General features: G+C 39.5%; 1 protein-coding gene across 1 annotated transcript; it reads right to left on the reverse strand.

The window, feature by feature from the left end:
- Positions 1-4,877: 4,877 nt before the first annotated feature.
- Positions 4,878-18,752, reverse strand: LOC149030272 (WRKY transcription factor 55-like). The gene is made up of 3 exons (XM_089152661.1): positions 18,262-18,752; positions 18,039-18,170; positions 4,878-5,544 (listed from the first exon to the last, which is right to left on the reverse strand). Exons 1-3 carry the CDS (start codon positions 18,675-18,677, stop codon positions 5,058-5,060), a joined length of 1,035 nt encoding a protein of 344 aa, XP_089008787.1. The 5' UTR covers positions 18,678-18,752; the 3' UTR covers positions 4,878-5,057.
- Positions 18,753-21,022: the final 2,270 nt, after the last annotated feature.

The raw sequence follows: 21,022 nt of genomic DNA on the forward strand, positions 1-21,022 counted from the left end.
AGGAATGGACGTATCTGGATCTGACATGATATGACTGAGTAGATGACTTGCATTGGGCTAGGCTTTACCGTGACATGCGCCTGTACTTATACCAAATGGTGATGTGAGAGAGCGGTGACTGATTCCCCAACCATGGTTTATGAGATGATCTTACCGAAATTCCCCGGGCAGACCCAATATATCTTATGATTGAGGGGGAGTGATTGACGACCCAAAGGAGTATGGTGCTACGGCTTAAAGCATGTCTACCTTAGAGACCAGCATACTTAATATAGAATCATATTTCATTTTGCCTCATATCATATTTCATCGTATGTGAATTGTATCGAATGGACTGTGTATTATGAAACGACTTGCCTTACTGAGTTCTTTTGAACTCATTCTTTTTTGTGCAATTGTTAGATTTTCCTGCAGTAACTGACGATCTTGATGGCGCGTCATACGACCAGAGCTATGATCCCGCATACTACCCTGCGGGTGATGGCTACTATGAGAGTCAGGATTGCGGTGCCGAGGAGGATTATAGTTCGTTCCAGGGTTAGCCCCACTCTTGTGAGGGAACGGCCACGTTGGGTTCACTTCATCCATACCTACGAGGAAGTCTTCATTAGGATAGAAGAAACCTATGTGTAGGCCCCATTTCCCTTGATGACTGTAATCATTGGGATCTTCTCTCTCTAGTTTTTATGGATTTATTTATGATACTATCTGTACTAAACTTGATTTACTACTGCTTCCGCTATTTGTGAAGGAGTGACTTCTGATCACTCCTTGTCTTTGAGATGTTATCACTTTGAAGTTGATATTTAAATGTTTCCGCACTCTCATTATCTATCTTGTCTTATTCTTTTGATCCATCTATTGTTTCTATATACATTGATTATATTGTTCATGATTATGTTAACGTGTATGTGGGAGGCATGGCCGCTCGATCTGGATCTTCGGGCTGTGGATCACATCCCGGGTATGCCAGATAGGATACCGGCTGGGTGGATGTGACAGTAACACCATACTTCTTTGGGTAGGTCACACATACGGCTCCGGTTGGTAGTGGGTCCTTCATCCCTCGGGACAATCCATGGCTGAGGGTTAAGTCATCGCTCTCTCACATCACCATTTGGTCTAAGTACTGGCGCATGTCAGGGTAAAGCCTAGCCCAATGCAAGTCATCTCATTAGTTACATCAACTGAGTTCCAGATACGTCCATTCCTCGTCCCTGACGATCCTTTCTGGTATCCTTCGCACTAGAGTCCTAATAGTCCCTGACTACGGACTCATCAACCCTATTGGTTATCCACATATGGTAAATGGGAAACTCTCATGTCCTCTCACGGGTTTGTTACCGCTCTTGAGTGCCCATGAGCCCAAGTCTAGCCATATGCAACCCTCCAATAAATGGCCCCCATAATATGATTCACGTCCTCTCACGGGCTGGTTACCGGTCTTGAGCGCCCGTGAATCACACTGCTACCACGGGTCGTTCGGTTCAATACCCTTCCATTTCGGGTCTGACATAACGGGGACATCCTAGCCAAACATTGCTAGACAGCCCTAGGTATGACAACCAATGATCCGGGAAAGCATCAATGGGCATCTTCGGAGAACATCCCATACTATTCCCTCCGATGTCCAAGGACAAAAGCGTCAAAAGGACACTTCCCAATCCCAAACCATACTTAATCAAACACATTCTCAGATCAGTCATGACATACACAACCAACAATTCATCATATAAAAGAGAATGTAAAAGCATAATCCGATCAAGCAGTAATAACATCTCATATAATTGAATAATGAAAAGAATACATAAACAAGTGCTACTGTACTTACAGTAGTATATCAGAAGTATAAAGTACAAGACCAATAAGCAAACTCATAGTTTCAAAAAGTAGAAACTAGAGAGTATGCGATCTATGTTATTATGAAATAACTGTCCTTACCTTGATTATCGCCGAAGATAATCCAAAGATCAAAGAGAGCAACTCCAAACTTAGCAAATAGACTCCTAACAATCATAGATAGAACATTAGGAAAGATACCTAAAAGATCAGAGAGCAAACGAATCAATTCGGGCAAAAAATGAAGCTACTGCTTCCTTTGGTCGAGTGCTTGGTCTACTGACCCAGTCGACCAAGCAGTTGACCAATCGAGTCAATACGGAATTGTTGAAACTAATTTGGTCATAACTTCTTCGTTTGAAGTCGGATTGATCCGAAATTCGAAGGGGAACTTCCTAGGATGTATTAGAACAATATGGGAAGGTAAAATCATAAAGTCATGGTCAAAATATGGGTTCTTGATTTGACCCAAGAAACTAGGGTTTTAACCTTTATGGCTCCCAAGAAAAGGTTATGATCACAGAATGAGAGGGAATGATTGCTATCAAGAAAATAACAAGAAATCATAGAAAATCTAGTTTAGATTAATAGAAACATTGCCCATGAGGTTTCCCTCGCATGGGAGGTTACCAAAGGTTTCCAGAAATCAAACAAGGTCAAGGTTTCAAGAATTTAATCAGGCTAGGGTTAAGATCATGACGATAATCATAGATCTCAAAAAATAGAAGGAGATCACGAAGGGATGGTTGCAAGAATCCAGCATCTTCTTCCTGATCTCAATCAATAACAAGATCGAAGAAAAGAAATCCGTAATGTCGAAGTGATTACTAACCTTGAATTGGCAGATCAGAGATGAGAGGCTTCAGATCTGCAGAGGAGTCTTCGAAATCACCAGAGAGAGTTTCGGAGAGGTCTTCTAACGTTCAAAAAGTGTTTAGGAGGCAGTCGTAACAAAGAAACACGAAGTATGGTTTAAATATTAGTGAAAAACCCTAAAATTGCTTTTTCTCGGATTTAACAATCCTTTGGTCGAGTGCTTGGTCGAGTGGTCCAGTCGACCAATCAGTCGACCAAGGCAGACAGTAAGGAATAATCAGGGTATTGAATGATCAAATGGGCTCTAAACCTTATGGGCTTTTGCACACACATCAAGTGACATATCTAGTGTATAGAAATACCTTCAAACCAAATCAAATAATACTCCAAGTCTTTCAACTAGTCTCATCTTCATCAAGCTGCAGCTTCCTTTCCAAATCTACACAGACTTCCAAGTATGGAACTCCACCATCAACAACCATGGGTTCAGAGTCAAACACCATGTCTTCTACTGAGATGGCCCATAGTTGGCTCTTCCTTTACTCCGGGTCTTCGGACCAAAAAACAACCGGGTTACCAGGTCAAGGTCAGGGTTCGGTTAGGGCTGGGTTTCACAAAGACTCTTTAGTTTAGTTTGATTTTCATTTCCTTACTTTCCTTTGAGAACAGTTGTATTTTCTCTTTGATTTATTAGCTACATTTCGCTGTAACTGTGGAGTGAGATTCCGCCTCACTTTACTCATTTTTGATTATATACATTTGGTATCATTTTCGCACTCTGATTATATTGTCATTTCTTTCCTTATTTAAATCTCTTGTTTATGTCTTTATACATTGATTATATTCTGTTCATGATTATGTTATTGCATATGTGGGAGGATGATTTCCTTGATACTTGTTCTTTGGGGTTGTGGATCACACACTCGGGTATGCCAGATAGGGTATCGGCTGAGTGGATGTGACACTTCAAATACTGAGTTACATCTGTTAAGGACATGAATCACATTGCAGATACTCGTGAGAGGCCATTCATTGGTACAATTGCAGAAGTGGAACATGGGACCTTGAAATCAAGACCAGTGAAATGACCCATGAGAGGATACGGAAGTACCTATTAGCTTGATGTAACTGGCCAATAAGGTTGATGAGTCCGTAGTCTGAGATGGTGGATTCCATAAAGATACGTTGACTCTAGGGAGAAGGATCCCGGATGAGAGAAATGGAAGTATCTGGATCCAAGTTGATATAATTAAGTAGAAAACTTGCATTTGGCTAGGCTTAACCCTAACATGCGCCAGTACTCACACCAATGGCGGAGTAAGAGAGTGTTGACTTAAACCCCAGTCATGAAATGTCCGGATGGATGCCTTAACCCAATTACCGCGGAGAACCCAATAGACGTGCATAAGAGCATTGAGGGAAGAGGGACTGAGCTACCCAGAGGAGTGTGGTGTTCTATCATAATACGTGTCTGCCAATAGAGACCAGCATACATAGAGTTAGAAGCATATCTGCATTGTTTGTTTCATATCATTTTGCATACTGTATGGTTTGCTTCCATGTATTATTATGTTATTATGGATTGAACTGCCTTGTTGAGTTCTTTTGAACTCACTCCTTTTTGCAATATCTTATGTTAGACTTTTCTGCGCAGTAATACTACAACTATTGACTATGATGGTCAGTACTTTGAAGACCAAGTTGATGACTCGTACTATACTGACTATGGTGACTACGTTGGTAAAGACTATCAATACGAGACTGATACTTATCAGGAGTAGTTCGGCTTTATCACTTGAGTGCTAGCGATGGAATATCGCTCCATCCTTCTTTTGATGTTTATTAGTTTCGCTGAGACTTTAGTTGTCCATTCCCCTTTTTCTTTTGGGAACCGTTTGTAACATTTTGATCTACTTTCCGCTGCTGTTGTGGAATGAGTTTTCGCTTCATTCTACATTTTGATTTATTCTATTGGTATCATTTTCTGCACACTGATTGTATTCTTGAATCTGTTTGGATAGTTTAATTAATAAAGTTAACATTTGATTTAATCTTGTTCTTGATTATACTATTATGAATATGGGAGGATGATTTCCTCGAATACTAGATCTTCCAGACTGTGGATCACACACTTGGATATTCCAAATAGAGTACCGGCTGGATGGATGTGACATCTAATGTTGCTCCTTTCCTAATCTTAAGAACACAAGCATAGCCCCTAAGGGGTTTTGAGGCCAAAATAATTTTCTTTGCTAACCATCTTTCATTTTTGGAATAAGTAACAAAATTGGCCAATATATTTTGTTTTCTGTTATTGATGTGCAGATGAAGTAACTCATCAGCTTCAAAGAATGAATAATCTGTGTGGACCTAACTACTCATGTAATGTCCTGAAAGGTGATCTACTTGTCTTGCATGAAAGAGAAAATAGCATCCATGCTACTACTACTGCTCCCAGAATTAAACATGGCATCGGCGAGATCCATCACTGGCCACTCTGCTTCTTTACCATCACGCGCTTGTGATTGTGAAGGAGGTCGCTGACCTTCAGTGGTTGGAGGGTGGTTGGTGCTGCTTGAACCACCAGCTACGTTGATGTTGCTAGCTGATATTCGCAAATGTAGGTCTGTTGGGGTGTTGGGTTCAAACTCTAGGGATCTCCATCTTCTCTGGCGAAGTGGGGATTGTGTTGGATCAACTTCAAGTGGTTCTGACTGGGAAGTGGCAGAAGCTGGTGGCGGCGGCACTGACGGTGCGGTGGAGGACATAAGACAGGTGTGGTGGCCGCAGTAGGTTACCTCAAAGGTGTTTGGGTCGTCATCTAGTCGTTGGACTTGTTTCTTGGCATTGCAATTGTAGAAGCTCTTGTGGGTGCACCTATAGTAGCTCCTGCAAAGAATAAAGAATTCAGTATTGATGTGAGGTTCAATAAAAGTCACGTTAACAAGTCTGTGCACAAACACATGGATGAGACAAAATTTACGTTGTTCACTCGATATGTCTCCACCCGAGCAGTAACAGTTTTTTTAATTAAAGAGAAAAGCATAACACAACCCTAATAGTTTTATACCTCTTTCAACATGTTAAAACACTTTTAACTATAGATGCAGAGAGTAACCCCTGGGGTGGCTTAGTTGGAAACATGCCAACACTTCCACACTTTAAAGAAGTTTATGTTCTAAAAAAATATAAATACAAATGCAGGTGAAAAACCCTACTTCAAGGGAAAAAAAACAAATACTCCTATAGCTAGAAACTCAATAGCGGCCAAACGTGATCTGAGCATGTTTAGGCCTCTAAACATACACCAGAATATTTATTATGAAAATTTGTCTTCACCACAATAAGTCAGTAGTGTAAAATCTTTAGTAGGAGAGCGGTTGCATAAAATAAGTGCAATTATTTCTTCTTCTTTTTTGGTAAATAAATATAAATTCAATGCCTTGGAAGGTTGGGCATTAGTGAACCGGGTCGATTGTAGGTTGGGCTGGATTGCCCTGAACGATGCCAGTCAAAACCTGCGTAGCTTTATAGACCAAGTCATACCTTTTTTTTTGGGTAAAAGACCAAGTCATACCTAACCATTGGAGATCATTGACTGAGCAAATATCGTGAGGTCTGGACTTTGACCATTAAGTCTATATTTCATGTTTTCTTTCGTACAAATGAGAACGAAAAGATTTAAAATAAAAAATTTGAGAGATACAAGGATGAGAAATGTCATATTCGACTAAACATTTTCAATCCAACTTTATTAATGAGATTACAAATCTTAATGTGTAGGGAAATTATTCTCAATTTACACTAATAAGAAAACATGTCATCAAATTATAACACTTAATGCTTCTTATAATGTTTCATAATAAGGGAGCGGATCCTCTACAACGTGTGCAGCCTAAGATCACCCAAAACTGCAATCATTAGAGGGGAGATGCTGTTGCCAACTGGGTGGTTTCCTCCGTAGTTCTTTTTTTCTAATAAAATATCTTTTTACCAAAAAAAAAAGAGGGGAGATGCTACAACAATCGATCTAGGGCGTTTGTTTTATAAAAATAATCCCACAAATTTCTAAGAGTGATGAGGCCCTTTCTGGGATGTGGGGTATACATTTGTGCGTCTCTCTCTTACGAAGAGGAATAGAATCTTACCAAAAAAAAAAAAAAACCAAAGAGGAATAGAATGATAGACGTGGAGAGACACAAAGATGTGCTTGTAATGTTTTTGGAGAACAATTATGACATTCTTCTATTCTTGGAGAACAAAATAATGGTACGGAAAATTTTTGTTAAAACAATCTATTAGTTTGTTTTTTTTAAGAACAAGAAAAGTGGTGAATGCCTTTCCTAGATGTTGGCATTTATTAATATGCCCAAAGGCAAATGTGGAATATCACTTATTGGGCATTTACAAAATATAGGGAAATATTCGCATCACTACACGGACAATTTGAGTTACGGATTCAATTTTGGAAATATCTTTCGCTCTCTCTGTGTCTCTCCAAGAAACGCAAAATGAGGAAGATAGCTCTCTGAGAATTTCTTCTTCTTCTTCCATTTTTATTTTATTTATTTATTTTTATTTTTATTTTTTATTTTTTATAATCTCTATCTTCAACCATCCATCCACAGTGGTATTTGGTTGTGGAATTACTTCCCTTTCTGCGAGATTGAAGAGGATTTGTCTGTGACGAGTTTGTGGAGGAATGAGGATGTGGATTCTAAATTTCTTCTATTGTGATATTTCTTTATTGAGAAAACGAATCCAGATAAGGATTTGTCTCCCATCTTTTTATAGAATAGAAAGATAATCAACATTGGCATCGAGCCCAGGTTGCCACGGTTCTTAGTTCCTCCTGAATTGTTTGTTGTTCCTTAGATTGGATCCAATGGAGGATCCAAGGTTTAATAGAAACCCTAAATTTTTTTTTTCCCAATAAGAGGCTTCTCGTGATTTCATTTCTGTAATAACATGCATGAATTGATAACCATGAGAATAAGTTTTATTTTTTTTATTTTACAAGGTGTACACAATGGCTGTTTAGTCTGCAGAGGACCAGACAGAGGACCATCTGGTCACAAAGGACTAGATGGAATTCTCGTCTGGTGAGCTGGAAGTCCATCTGAGCAGACGGACTCCCAGACTGCGATCCATCTTAGAGTCCGTCTCAGAATCCGTTTAACAGTCCTCTAGTTCAGAAGGTGTTTCTGACTTTCTAGACACCTAAAGCCTGACATTTTGAGTGATGTTTGGGGATTAAAAGCCTACTAGGGCTAAATGGGAGCTATTGAGGTAGAAGCATTCTGTGTGAACCATCTCATAGCAAGAGCATGACTTTATGTTTTACTTTGGTAAGAAGCGAAACGATTTTGGTTTGGGTTATTTAATCATGCTTTTAGCACATAATGAAACTAGTATATAAATTCTATGTGGATTTGCATGAGGATTTGATTGGTTGTTTCTTAGCATTTATTTTTGTTCAAATGCTTATCCCATAGGTTGATCATGCTAGTGTGAATTTGTTGCTTATGTTTTATGCTAGAAAAGTAGAACTCATCCTTGCATGTATTGTCTCTAGTTTAAATGGCTACTACCAAGAGCATTGTTGCTGACCTCACCAAATGAGATAAGCTGAATGAGAGGAATTATGACCTTTGGCACCGAAAGCTGCAATATCTCCTAGAAGAGCAGGATATGCTGGAAATGATAAACCGAACCGTGTCCCAACCTGAAAAAGGTACCACTGCACAGCATCATATGGACCTTGAGATTTACAATGCCTAGAAGAGGAAGGACAGGGTAGCTAGGATTACCATCTTGAGCTCTATGAGGGATGATCTGATGATTCGATTTGAAGCATAGGACTGCAAAGTCTTTGTGGGAGGCTGTGAAGTTCCAGTATGGAGGGACTTCCACCACCAGAGGCCACAAGCTCGGACTCACTTTTGATGGTTATAAGATTCACTAGGGTCACACCATGAGGTAGCATTTTACCATCATGTGCAACATGATAAGTGAGTTGAGTGCATGTGGGCGCCAAAAGACTAATGAAGAACAAGTCTCTGCAGTCATCAGATCACTGCCAAAGACTTGGGAGCACATGACGATCTTCTTGACTCATGCTGATGATATCAAGACTTTTGATCAAGCTGCCAAGCACCTTGAGCCGAAGGAGGATCGGATGTTGGCTGATGCCCCTCCCACTAAAGTATTTGCTGCTGAAGCAAGCACCAAAAGGCTGCAGGCAACATTCCAGGCAAAGTAACAAGGGTGGGAACAGAAACAAGAATGGCCCCAAGCGTTCCAAGGGAACCAGAGCTGGCAAAAAGAAATCGTCTTTGATTTGCTTCAATTGCCGGAAGCTTGGTCACTTTGCTCGTGATTGCACTGAGCAAGAGGTATATACTTTGTGTTATACCTCATCTTGTTATGTAACAAGCACTTCATTGCTTGCTGAATTAAGTCCTTTATGGATTGTTGATTCAGGGCGATAGAACACATAACAAGGGAACGCTCGAGCTTTGTGGAATACCGTCGTATTTCAAGAGGAAATAGAAGAGTAACAATAGGGAACAACTCGAGTGTGGAGGTCCATAGCGTTGGCACATGCAAATTAGTTTTGCAGAGTGGCCAGATGCTCTTACTCCATAATTTAATGTATGCTCCGGACATTCTGCGGAATCTTTTTTCTGTTAATTTTCTTATGGGACGTGGTTTTAGAGTTGTATTGAGAACAATTCTTTGGTTTTATATATAGGTGATACAATTTATGGTTGTGGTTTTCTACATAATGGTTTTATTGTATTAGATACCATTGATTATTTATCTGATTCTAGTAGTGTTTTTATGTGCCAAAATATTGTGTATAGATTATATTGTGTGGCATGCTAGACTAGGGTATATTAGTTTAGATATGATGAACAAGTTGGCAAGAGAAGGCCTCTTGGGCCAAGGTTCACTATCTGATTTGTCAACGTGTGAATCATCTTTAGCAAGGAAAGCAACTAGAAAACCATTCAAAAAGGCTTTGAGAGCCTCTCTTCCTCTAGAACTTATCCATTCAGATGTGTGTGAACCCCATAAATGTGCATACTAGAAAAGGACAAGCTTACTTCATCAGATTTATAGATGACTATATACAGTATGGTCATATTTATCTAATTTCTCATAAGTTAGAAGCTCTAGAATGTTTTAAGAAGTTCATGAGCTTAGTTGAGAATCAATTAGATAAAAAAAATTAAAACTCTTAGAATGGATAGAGGTCGAGAATATCTCTCTGATGTGTTCAAAGGGTTGTGTGATGAAAAGGGGATATCTAGGAAACTTACTATTCCAGGGACTCCACAGCAAAATGGGGTTGCGGAGAGGAGGAATAGAACATTCCTAGACATGGTGAGATCCATGATGGCACAGGCAAACCTACCCATCTCTTATTGGGGAGATGCACTACAAACTGCAGACTATATCCTCAATAGATTCCAACCAAATTGGTTTCTTCCACATCATATGAGTTGTGGACTGGAAGGACGCCGGATTTGAGTCACATGTGTGCATGGGGTTGTGCAGCACTTGTTCACTCTACCTCTCACCAATATGGGAAGCTTGGACCCAGAGGAAGAATCTTTGTGAGATATTCTGAACACTCGAATGGCCATGTCTTTATTCGGCTAGATGAGAGTCAGAGGAGAACGAAACTCGAGTCTAGGGATACAACATTCTTGGAAAATTATTTTCCATCTCTTGCAGGAGTTAATAAAGAATCATCATAATTCTTTGAAACACAAGATAGTGATATTGTCACTACAAGGATTTAGATTCTGGATAATGAACCTAGGGTTCATCCAAGAGATCCTAGTGGGAGTGGGAGTGCAGATGTGATAGCTCCCTCAGAGGGTGATCAATCTAACATGCATTTTCACTATAGTGAGCTCAGGCTAGTTCCTTGTCGAAGTTTCAACAGAGAGGATGAAGCCTACATGGTAGCTCTTGAAGTGACTGACTGTGATGTGACTAAGATGACTCCATTCGATGAGCAGAAACCGAAGAGCGTACAAGATGCTCTTGCGGGAACGAGCTCAAAGGAATGGTTGAAAGCAATAGAGAAAGAGTTGGAGTCGATGAAAGTTAATCATGTTTGGGACTTGGTTGATTTATAGCTAGGCCGAAAGGCAATTGGGAACAAGTGGGTTCTCAAGATTAAGAGAAAGGCGGATGGATCTATTAAGAGATTCAAGGCTCGTTTAGTGGCTAAGGGCTACACCCAAAGAGAGGGTGTTGATTATAAGGAAACTTTTCCCCCTGTAGTTAGGTTTGCCTCCATCCGCCTCATATTAGCCATTGTTGCTCAGGTGGACTTGGAGCTTTACTAGATGGATGGAAAGATTGCTTTTATCAATGGAGAACTTGTGGAAGAGATCTATATGGATCAACCTCAAGGCTTTGAAGTGAAGGGACTAGAGCGCAAAGTGTGCAAGCTCAAGAATCCATATATGACTTAAAGCAAGCATCTAGACAATGGAATGTGTGCTTCCACCAAGCTATGATGAAAAATGATTTTTCCATGCTTGAGGAAGACCACTGTGTTTACACCAAGAGATCTAATGGTAATTATGTCATTCTGACATTGTATGTAGATGACATACTCATGGCTAGAAATTGCAAGGAGCTATTGGAAACCATTAAGAAAGGGTTATCTTCCACTTTTGATATGAAGGACATGGTTGAAGCAAGCTATGTGCTTAGTGTAAAGATTTTCAGGAATAGGCAAAAGTGATTACTGGGTTTATCTCAAGAGACCTATATTGACAATGTCTAAAAGAGATACCAGATGCACAACAACAAACCAATAGATACTACAGTGAAGAAGGGTTTGCATTTGAGCTTGACACGGATCCTAAGACTCTAGAGTAGAAAACCAAAATGGAAAAGAGTTCCATATTCCAGTGTTATGGGTAGCCTTATGTACGCTATGAGGTGTACTAGTAGGCTGGATATTTGTTATACAATGGGTTTGGTTAGTCAGTACCAATCAAACCTAAGCATGGAGCACTGGAAAGCAGTCAAGAGGATATTGAGATATCTTAGAGGAACGAGTAACTACATGCTGTGTTACTAAGGATTGGATTTGCGATTGGTTTGCTATAGCGATGCCGACTGGGTTGGAGACATTGATGAGTGAATCAACATCTGTATATGCTTTCTTGCTAAATGGCGGGGCCATTTTGTGGTGTAGCAAGAAGCAGACTTGTATAGCACTATTGACCATGGAAGCAGTGTATGTGGCATGCTCAGTTGCGGTACAGGAGGTTGATTTAGTTGAGGAGGTTCCTACGTCTTACTGGATTTTTATTGACATCCAAAGAGCTTGCCCTTGTCTTTTGTGATAGTACGGCAACTCTTAGTTATGTCAAGGACCCCAAGAATCATGGGAAGACCAAACATTTACAAGTGAGATATCATTTTGTTAGAGACATTGTAGCAAGGAAGAAAGTTGTACTTAAGCACATATCTATTAGACAGATGGTAGCTGACCCTCTTACCAAACCTATAGCCAATGATGTTTTTATTTCTCGTGTAAAGTCCTTGGCTTGCATAGAATGTGACTTATTTATATATTGAAACTTTTTTATTATTGTGTAATATAAGTTCATTCCAGCATTTGTTTTTTCACTTTTTATGTGATTGTGTTCTTCTAGCATAAAACGTGATATGTCAATAAGAATGAGAATGGCTCACTCACACGAGCATTTTCCTCTGGCGCTTTGGAAGCGAGCAGAGATGAGACAGATTGTGAATGACCTAGTGTAGGTCGATTCATAATCATGTTGTTGCCTTGATTTTGGAATCAAGATGAGTTTCTCTATTCTGAAGAGAATCGACATGAATGTTCCCACTATTCATATTGCCTATAGAATCCATGTGCGGCTACTTTATGTGGCGCTGGGGTAGCGACAATAAAGAAACTCGAGTTAAGCGTAAGAGCTGCTACTAGACTAAGACCTGTATGGTGTTGGGAGAAACATACATTCTATTGTGTATAGAATGTTCCACCATAGCATGTATACCATGCTATGTGTGCTTAGCGATCATTGGAAATGAGAGGATGGATCCCTGCTACTTTCATTGTGTGAGTCCTAGACTTTATGGTCCATTAGTGTCCTTAGTGACTTTTGACAACGTCATAAAACGAGGGGTTGATGTGGCTACTTTGAGGTGTTACCTATGGTCATGATTGATTCGACCTAAAGGGCATTACCAGAAAAAGAATTAACCCCAAGTGTAGTGATGGTATGGGGCAAAATGAAATGTTTGATTCATCTGCACCTTAAGAGTGTTTGCTGGTGCCAGCTGTATTAGTTACAATAGCAAACATTTTAAGGATAAGAAGGTGATCTCTTAAAGGGACCGAGATACCTTTTGTATGGTGAGTTTAAATAAACCTAGGACATTGTGGTGTGCTAATGCTTATTTGATGTGTTGTCATTCTGACCTTCTAGTAAGGTTTATAGTTTGGGGCTCACGAGTGCAGGTATATCACTGATCGCTTGACCCATTTACCAATATAACTTGTAGATGTTGATGTCTGTAACACAAGTGGTCTATGTATCTGAAATACATAGTAGAGATATCAAAATGTGTATATCTGGGATATACATGTGTCTAGAACACACTGTGATAGAGAGATCGAAATGTGTATATCTGGGATATACATGTGTGTTTGGGACTCACTATGACATAGAGATTGACACTTGCCCTTGTGCAAGTGGGAGATGTTGGCATTTATTAATATGCCCAAGGGAAAATGTGGAAGTTCACTTATTGAGCGGTTACAAAATATAGGGATATATTTTGGTAACTGCCGCATCACTCCACGGACAATTTGAGTTACGGATTCGGTTTGGGAAATAACTTTCGCTCTCTCTCTCTCTCTCCAAGAAACGGAAAAACGAGGAAGATAGCTTTATGAGAATTTTTTTCTTCTTCTCCTTGTGTTTTTTTATCTCTATCTTCAACCATCCATCCACAACGGCATTTGGGTTGTAGAATTACTTCATTTCCCACAAGATTGAGGAGGATTTGTTGGTGACGAGTTTTGTGGAGGAACGAGGTCGTGGATTCTAAATTTCTTTTGTTGCGATATTTCTTTATTGGGAAAAACAAGTCTAGTTAAGGATATATCTCCCATCTTTTTATAGAATAGAAAGATAACCGACATTCGAAAACGTCATTAGGCTGCGTTTGTTTGCAAAGGTGGGGTGGGAAAAAAGGGGTGGGAAAAAAAAACATGTGGGTCCCACATGTAGTGGGGTGAGGGAGAAGAAAAGAAAAGGAAAAGCTTTTGTGGAAAAGTGATCAGGTGGGTCCCACTTTTTTACTTTTCCCAACTTTCCCACAAAATCCCACCAAATATGTGGGGTTTTAAAATAGCATGGGGTGGGAAAGTTGAACTGCCACATCAGCAGACAAGGTTCCTTGATTCAAGGAACCTTGTTTCCCACTTTCCCACCCCAAGCAACCAAACACTCTACCATTTTAGGATTTAAAGGAAAAGTAAGAAATTTACACATTTTTCAAGAATTTTCCCACCCCTTTTTTTCCACCCCACTTTTATTCCAGCAAACAAACGCAGCCTAAGACTTATTCTTTTGGGGAACATAAACTTGATAAAATAGTCTCCACAATAAGATTTCTGGAAACAGTCAACACTTTGTTCATAAAATCGTCTTACCTTGCTCTCATGACATGCCCCAGTTCAAAACCAAGATTTTCCATGGTGGACTCTGATTGAGAAATATTTCCAGAACAATTTATCAAGTGCCCATTTTCAAGAATAATCTCCTTTACACAAGAACTAGTTCTTCTAGAATGAAACGGCTACCAAAGGCGTTCAAAGTGGAAGGTGGCGGCCACTTGAGGCCGTGCCCAGGGCCATCAAACCTCAGTCACCAACCAGGCATGGATTGTCTTAGGGGGAGAGCAAAGGGAGAGCACCTGACTCTGACCAACAAACCTGCAACTCAACTCTTGGGAGTTCTATCGCAGCCTCTCTCTCTCTCTCTCTCAAACATGTAATCTGAGCTTCTTCTGCTGCCAACACATGCAATCCAATTTCAGGAATGAGAACCAAACGGAGCGTTGGTCATGCACGTCGGCAATGCTTGAATGCGCCGTCAACGCCCTCGTGATAACCGACATCCACCGTCGGAACTCAAATCTTTTGAGTCAAACTCAGGGCGAAATAAATTTACTTATGGAAATTTTGGGTCTACTTATTTTTCCGGCTTCCACCATTTTGAAGATTCCTAGTTTTAGCTTTGAATATACCAAAAAAAGAAAGTTTTAGCTTTGAAGAAGTTATAGCTTACCACAAAGTAAAATTAAAAAAGTTCATGAAATAGGATTACAACCATTACCCAAGGTAAATAGTAAAAACTCAAGGTACAAAACAACGAGTTCGGATCAGCGACCCCGACGCTTCCTGACCACAAGAACCAGGGGGGCTCACGGTGAAAAACACTTTGTGGAAAATAATAAAAAAATAAAAAAACTTTTTCAGCAATGAGACCCACTGATTTTTGTGGTCAGGAAGCTGAGAAGATCCGGATTCCAAAACAACCACTAACCATGGTAAAAATATAAATAAAGTTTATTTTTATTTTATTTAAAATTCTAAGTACAACATCATCCGATATAATCTAAATTACTGAATCACTAGTTCTAACACATGGCATTCAAAAATTGAATCTTCTACTACGTTGATACAGTAAACGATGTGAATCCCTTCTACCCAATTCCCTTTCAAAAACAAGTATGAAAACCAAGAAATAATTCTTGTTTTAGGAATACTAATTCTACTTTTTTTTTTAATAATCACAACACCCACTTTATATTTTTAGCATACAAGGTATGATTTCGAAGAGTGCTTTTATGGTGTACATTGAATTTTATAGTGTAAATCAATTTTCCTAATTCTTGATAACAAACTTTAGGGTTTGTTTGGTTACATGAGTCTGGAGATTTCAAATATCTAGAGATTTCAAATCTACGAGCCATAATTCATAAAATTAACTATTTGGTTAACGTGAATCTATGGAATGAAATTTGTGGAATCATCTTAAAAAATTGTTTAATCAAACGTGATTTTTATGGGACAAACATTTAGCGCTTTTATAGTAGGGATGAAATCTCTATATATACCATAAATCTACAGATTCACGTTTTTAGTGTAAAAAGATGAATCTCTAGATTTCATGAATCCAAGGATTTTTACAACCAAACGGGTATAAATCTCGCATTCATGAATATAAAGATTTCAAGATTTGAAACCAAACAAGCCCTAAAGTAATGGGACTCACTACATTCAACAACTATATTGTTAAGGACATTTCTGGAAAGTCATCCAAAACCCTAGCTGTCACTTCTCCTCAGACTTATGTGGCTAGGGTTTTTTTGTAGAAGTCTGGGGTTGGTAAAACCCTAGCCGCCACCAACTCTGAGGCATACATGGGAGACAAAGGAGTCTTATCTTATCCAAGAACTCATCTTATCTACAGCCGTATGCGAAGGTCACAAGGACTCTATCTTCTCCCAGATGTACATGAAAGTTACAAAGGACTCTATCTCATCCACAAATGCACATGAAGGTTACATGAGCTCTACCTTATCCAAAGTAATGTCTGAAGCTGATCACAATTCTTGTAGAACCCTTGTCAAAATTTTATGTAATCTCAAACTCCTATCTAGTACTTCATGTAAAACCAGACTCTAGAAGACTTGCAATACAAGGGCTCCACAAGATCACAACTATCAGAGTCCTAGACGATGGAAGAATAAAGACTTTGATTCTGCAAATTCTCTCTAAAAGGGCAAGTAACATCTTATTCTGAACATAGTGGAAAACATCTTAACTCTCATGTGGACGTAGGTTGAATTCAAGCAAACCATGTAAACCTTGATGTCTTCTCTCTCTCTTTTCTCTACCTCAAATGACTTCTCCAATATGCATTATAGAACTAGGTTGTTCCCCAACCCCCCAATTCATTTCCCTCATTGAACAACTTTCTCTCCATCAAGCTTATGCAGAGGAACTACTTGCTATGGAGGTCTCAACTTGTACCTCTCTTGAAAAATTATAAACTGTAGGGCATCATGGATGGCTCCTCACGATGCCCACCCACCACTATCCCTGTCTCTTCTTCTAATTGAGTCTCTACACCTACTTATCAACCGAATCCTAAGTATAACAAGTGGATACGTCAAGATCAGCTTCTCTCTGCTGGCTTATTGCATCACTCTCTGAATCAGTTCGTGCTCAAGTCATTTGGTGTACTACTGCCAAAGATGTCTAGCGGCAACTTGAAGGAACCTATGCGGCCTCATCTTCTACTCGAATTATTCACCTCCATCTCTAAGTTCAAAATATGAAACGAGGGCAGTAACATCCATGACAACCTCCTTTGCATAAAATCTATCATTATTCAACTTGCAGCTGTTGGAAAGGTTGTTTCAGATGATGACCTCTGTTTGCATGTTTTAAATGGTTTGTACCCTGATTATTCAGCTTTTTGTCACTTTCAACACCACTCATGGCTTTCTTGTTATAGATGCTGAATTACGTGGAATGTTGCTCACACAAGAGATTCGTCTCAAAGATGAACTTGCTTATGATTCGCCTCAACCAATGGAAAATTTGACTAACACTCATCTTGATAATGTTTGTTCTCCACGTCAGTCAATGCGGGTCCTCTCTACCTGACTGCCAATCCTCCCATCCCCTCACACTCATAGTTTGGCATGCCTGAGTGTGTAAGCTCAGCTGTGAGTGTGGGAGGATGAGTGGACAACCCACCTGGGTGGAGAGAATCTGGGCCTACACCTAGATCATCATTTATTATATCTAACAAAGATGGGTAAATCTAGGTCAGTGTTAGATAGACTATTAAAATCCTACTCGTAGCCATCAACTCCTCCCCCCCCCCCCAAAAAAAAAAAAAAAAGAACATCGAGAAATGTTTCTTGTTCCTTTTCATTGTTTTCAATGACAAATACACATTTTACCGCATAAAGTAAGAAGAATCTATTAACGGTAGAACATATTGTTGTCTAGAAGTGCTAGCTGGAAGTAACAGTCTGGAATTCTAAACTAGATTCTCAGGGTATATTGCTTTAAGCAAGATTTTGCTTAAACCCTAAACTCAACTGTATTATGTTCGAGGCTTGTTCAAGTCTATCTTCAATGATATTGCAAAGCACTAAGGGCTTTTAAAGTTTTTTTATCTACTACGTCTATGCGGCTAAGTCAATAGAAACACATGAAAAGATCAAGTAGGTAAACTAAATCATCACAATGCATTTTTGAATCTAAAGGATGAAAGATGATTAATTACCTAGGAAATCTTGATCCAAGGATTTCTTTCTGACCATATTTTCTCCATGTGAAGCCATCATCCGGTGGGATTTCCGTGTTTCCAATACGAGGAGCAGCTGCCCTTACCGTATGCTTCTCTGCACCACCTTTCCTGCAAAGAATATATCATGATTAACATTAATCAACACTGTTAAACACAATTAATACACTCAATATAAACTCCACAAAAAAATTATATTCACCTCTTTCGTGAACGTTGTTGTATCACAGGGCTTTTTCCTGGATCAGAAGCTTCAGCTCCACCTCTCAATTTCATTGAGGAAGAACCCTCTGCATCCCCGGTGATAAGCAATTTCACATCAAATGGGTTCTTATCTGAGAAAAGCTGCTGGGCGGCTGGAAAACTGTTCAAAGCCACGGCCATGGATGGTGTGAAACTAGACCTCAGCCATTCCTGAACACCTGCCTCAAGCTCAGATGGTACTGGAGCTTGAGGTGCTAAAGCTTTTAATCGATCAGAAGCTTTGGTGAAGACACTTACAATATCTTCACATGAGTTAGAAAGTAAAATAGGGTTGTTTGTCAGGATTGAAAAGTTTGATTCTAGGTCTCTAGTTAACTTGCAGCCATGGAGAATTAAAGACAAAATCTCTTCCATATTTTGCCTCTCTTGGGTGATGAGAAGCTTGTGAACTTTAAAGGGAAAAACGAGAATCTTGGTGTTGCACTCCTGTTGGGTTTTCTCTGGTTTTGTACGTAATTAGAAAATACAAGAGATGATTCAAAGTATTTGTGTTCTTCAGACACGGCGTGAAGAATGATAATTTGGAAGAGATTGATCGATGACTTGGTCTAGGTCATCTGGTCACCCTTCAGGAACCCACCATGGTATTTTAAATTTCTCTTTCTAACGCCTTTTCATTTCTTAATTTTCTTTTTCTTTGTTGTTCGCTTTCTCTAGTCCATGGGAAGACCTTGGCTCCCCATTGAAACTTGGAGAAAGGTTTGAAGTCCTGGAAGATTGTTTGGAAGTGTTGAAAGTATGAAAAGGTTTTCTTCTCGTCATCAAAGTCCTTGAGAAAATCTATTGCTACAGGATTGCAGGAACCTTCCTTTCACCTAGACTCGTAACCATCGAAATAGAATATTTGATTTTTACTTTTCGTTCTTTAAATCAAACCTACACTTGGACGCTTAAATTCGTCTACTTTTGCAAGTCGCTTGACTCGTTAATCGCATCCAAGGGGTAGTTTCCATATAATGATGGATGGTGATGTTTTTAAAGAATCCGACGATAAAATGATTTATTCATTTTTATGATCTCTATTTTTTCTTTTTTTGGAATAAAAAAAAAATTTGAAGTGTTATTCCATTTTAAGTTGGATGGGGACGGTGGTTTTTTGAATGACTAAACTAAATTCATTAACCAAAGGAGGGGGAGGGTGGTTTTCTGGATGACTAAATTAAATTCATTAACCAAAGTAGGGGGGGTGGGGGACGGGAGTGCAGAGTGAACAAAAAGGACAAAAGTTAGTCAAGAACCAAGAGGAAAAAAGCAATACACTATGGCACTAAGCCTTATGACACTGCCTAACAAAGAAAAAGAAGACTAGAAACACTAGGTAAATTGGGAAGGAAATGTCCATCAACTTGGAAATGCTCATTGGTAATAGAGTTGCTTCTTCTACAGCCATCATGGTCTAGGTATACTAATGGATAGAGATATTGGCTGTGGAGAACACCTAATGATGTCTTTATTGTGCAATTAACAGAGAGGTCCATATTACAAGAGACATGCTACTCATAAACAAAGGGGTTGGCAGAATGAGGGATGGAGAAGGGATTGGCCAAGCTCCTGGGAGTTCAAAGTATAATAGCTAGAGAAGAAGAAGAAGAGATAGATTGACAAAGGGGGGACTGGGAAAAGAGGGCTTTCAGGGGGCATTGGAAGGATAGGGGATGAAGGGTGGTCCAGGGGGCTCATGTGGGTTAATTGGGTTGGAGGGTGGGCCAAATGGGCTCGGGTGAGTTAAAGTTATGAAGGGTGTGTCAGATAGGCTCGAGTGGGTTAATTGGGTACAGGGAGGGTGTGACATCCACCCAGCCGGTACCCTACCTGGCATACCCGAGTGTGTGATCCACAGCCCCGAAGATCAACTATCGAGAAAATCAACCTCCCACATAGACAATAACATAATCATGAACATAAATAATTGATGTGCAAAGTATAAATGAGAGATCCAAATAAGGAAGGGATAAATCATATATCATCAGAGTACGAAAGACAATCAAAATGTCTAAATCATAAAGTAAAGTGAGGCGGAAATCTCACTCTACTAACAACAGAAAAGTAGTTCAGAAAGAAAAGGAAAAGGAATCAAAACTAATCCCAGTAGCAAGCACAATGAGTAACTAAATTGTTCTCAATCTTATAGACAACATCTCTATAAGTATAAATCTAAAAAATGATGCAAGGGCGGTTCCACTCTATGGTTGGACTAAGCATCGTACGCAGCATAACCACCTGCGGAATCTTCAGTGTAATTGTCGTAACCGCAATCACCTTCCTGGAGATATGTCTCTTCTCCTTGCGCTTCTTCATACGAGCAGTCATGATAATCAGAACCTGTAGAGAAATCTAACAGTACATAGCACAAAAGGAATGAGTCTTAAAGAAACCCACTAAGGCAGTTAATCCACAATAACATAAATAGCATGATTTCAAAGCAAAGTAAGATGCAATATGATATGAAACATATGATGCATTATGATTCTAACTCTATGTATGCTGGTCTCTATTGGAAGACATGTTTTAAGTCATATCACCGTACTTCTTTAGGAATGTCTCATCACACAACGCCTTTTGGTAGTGGGTCCGGCATCCCTCGGTACATTCCATGGCTGGGGTTTAGATCACCTCTCTCTCATATCACCATTGGTCTAAGTACTGGCACATGTCGGGGTCAAAGCCTACCCAAATGCAAGTCTCCTACTTAGTTACAA

This window comes from Hakea prostrata, chromosome 1, assembly GCF_041222555.1.
Source record: "Hakea prostrata isolate BN-2017 chromosome 1, UWA_Hpros_2, whole genome shotgun sequence".
Taxonomy (NCBI): Eukaryota; Viridiplantae; Streptophyta; class Magnoliopsida; order Proteales; family Proteaceae; genus Hakea; species Hakea prostrata.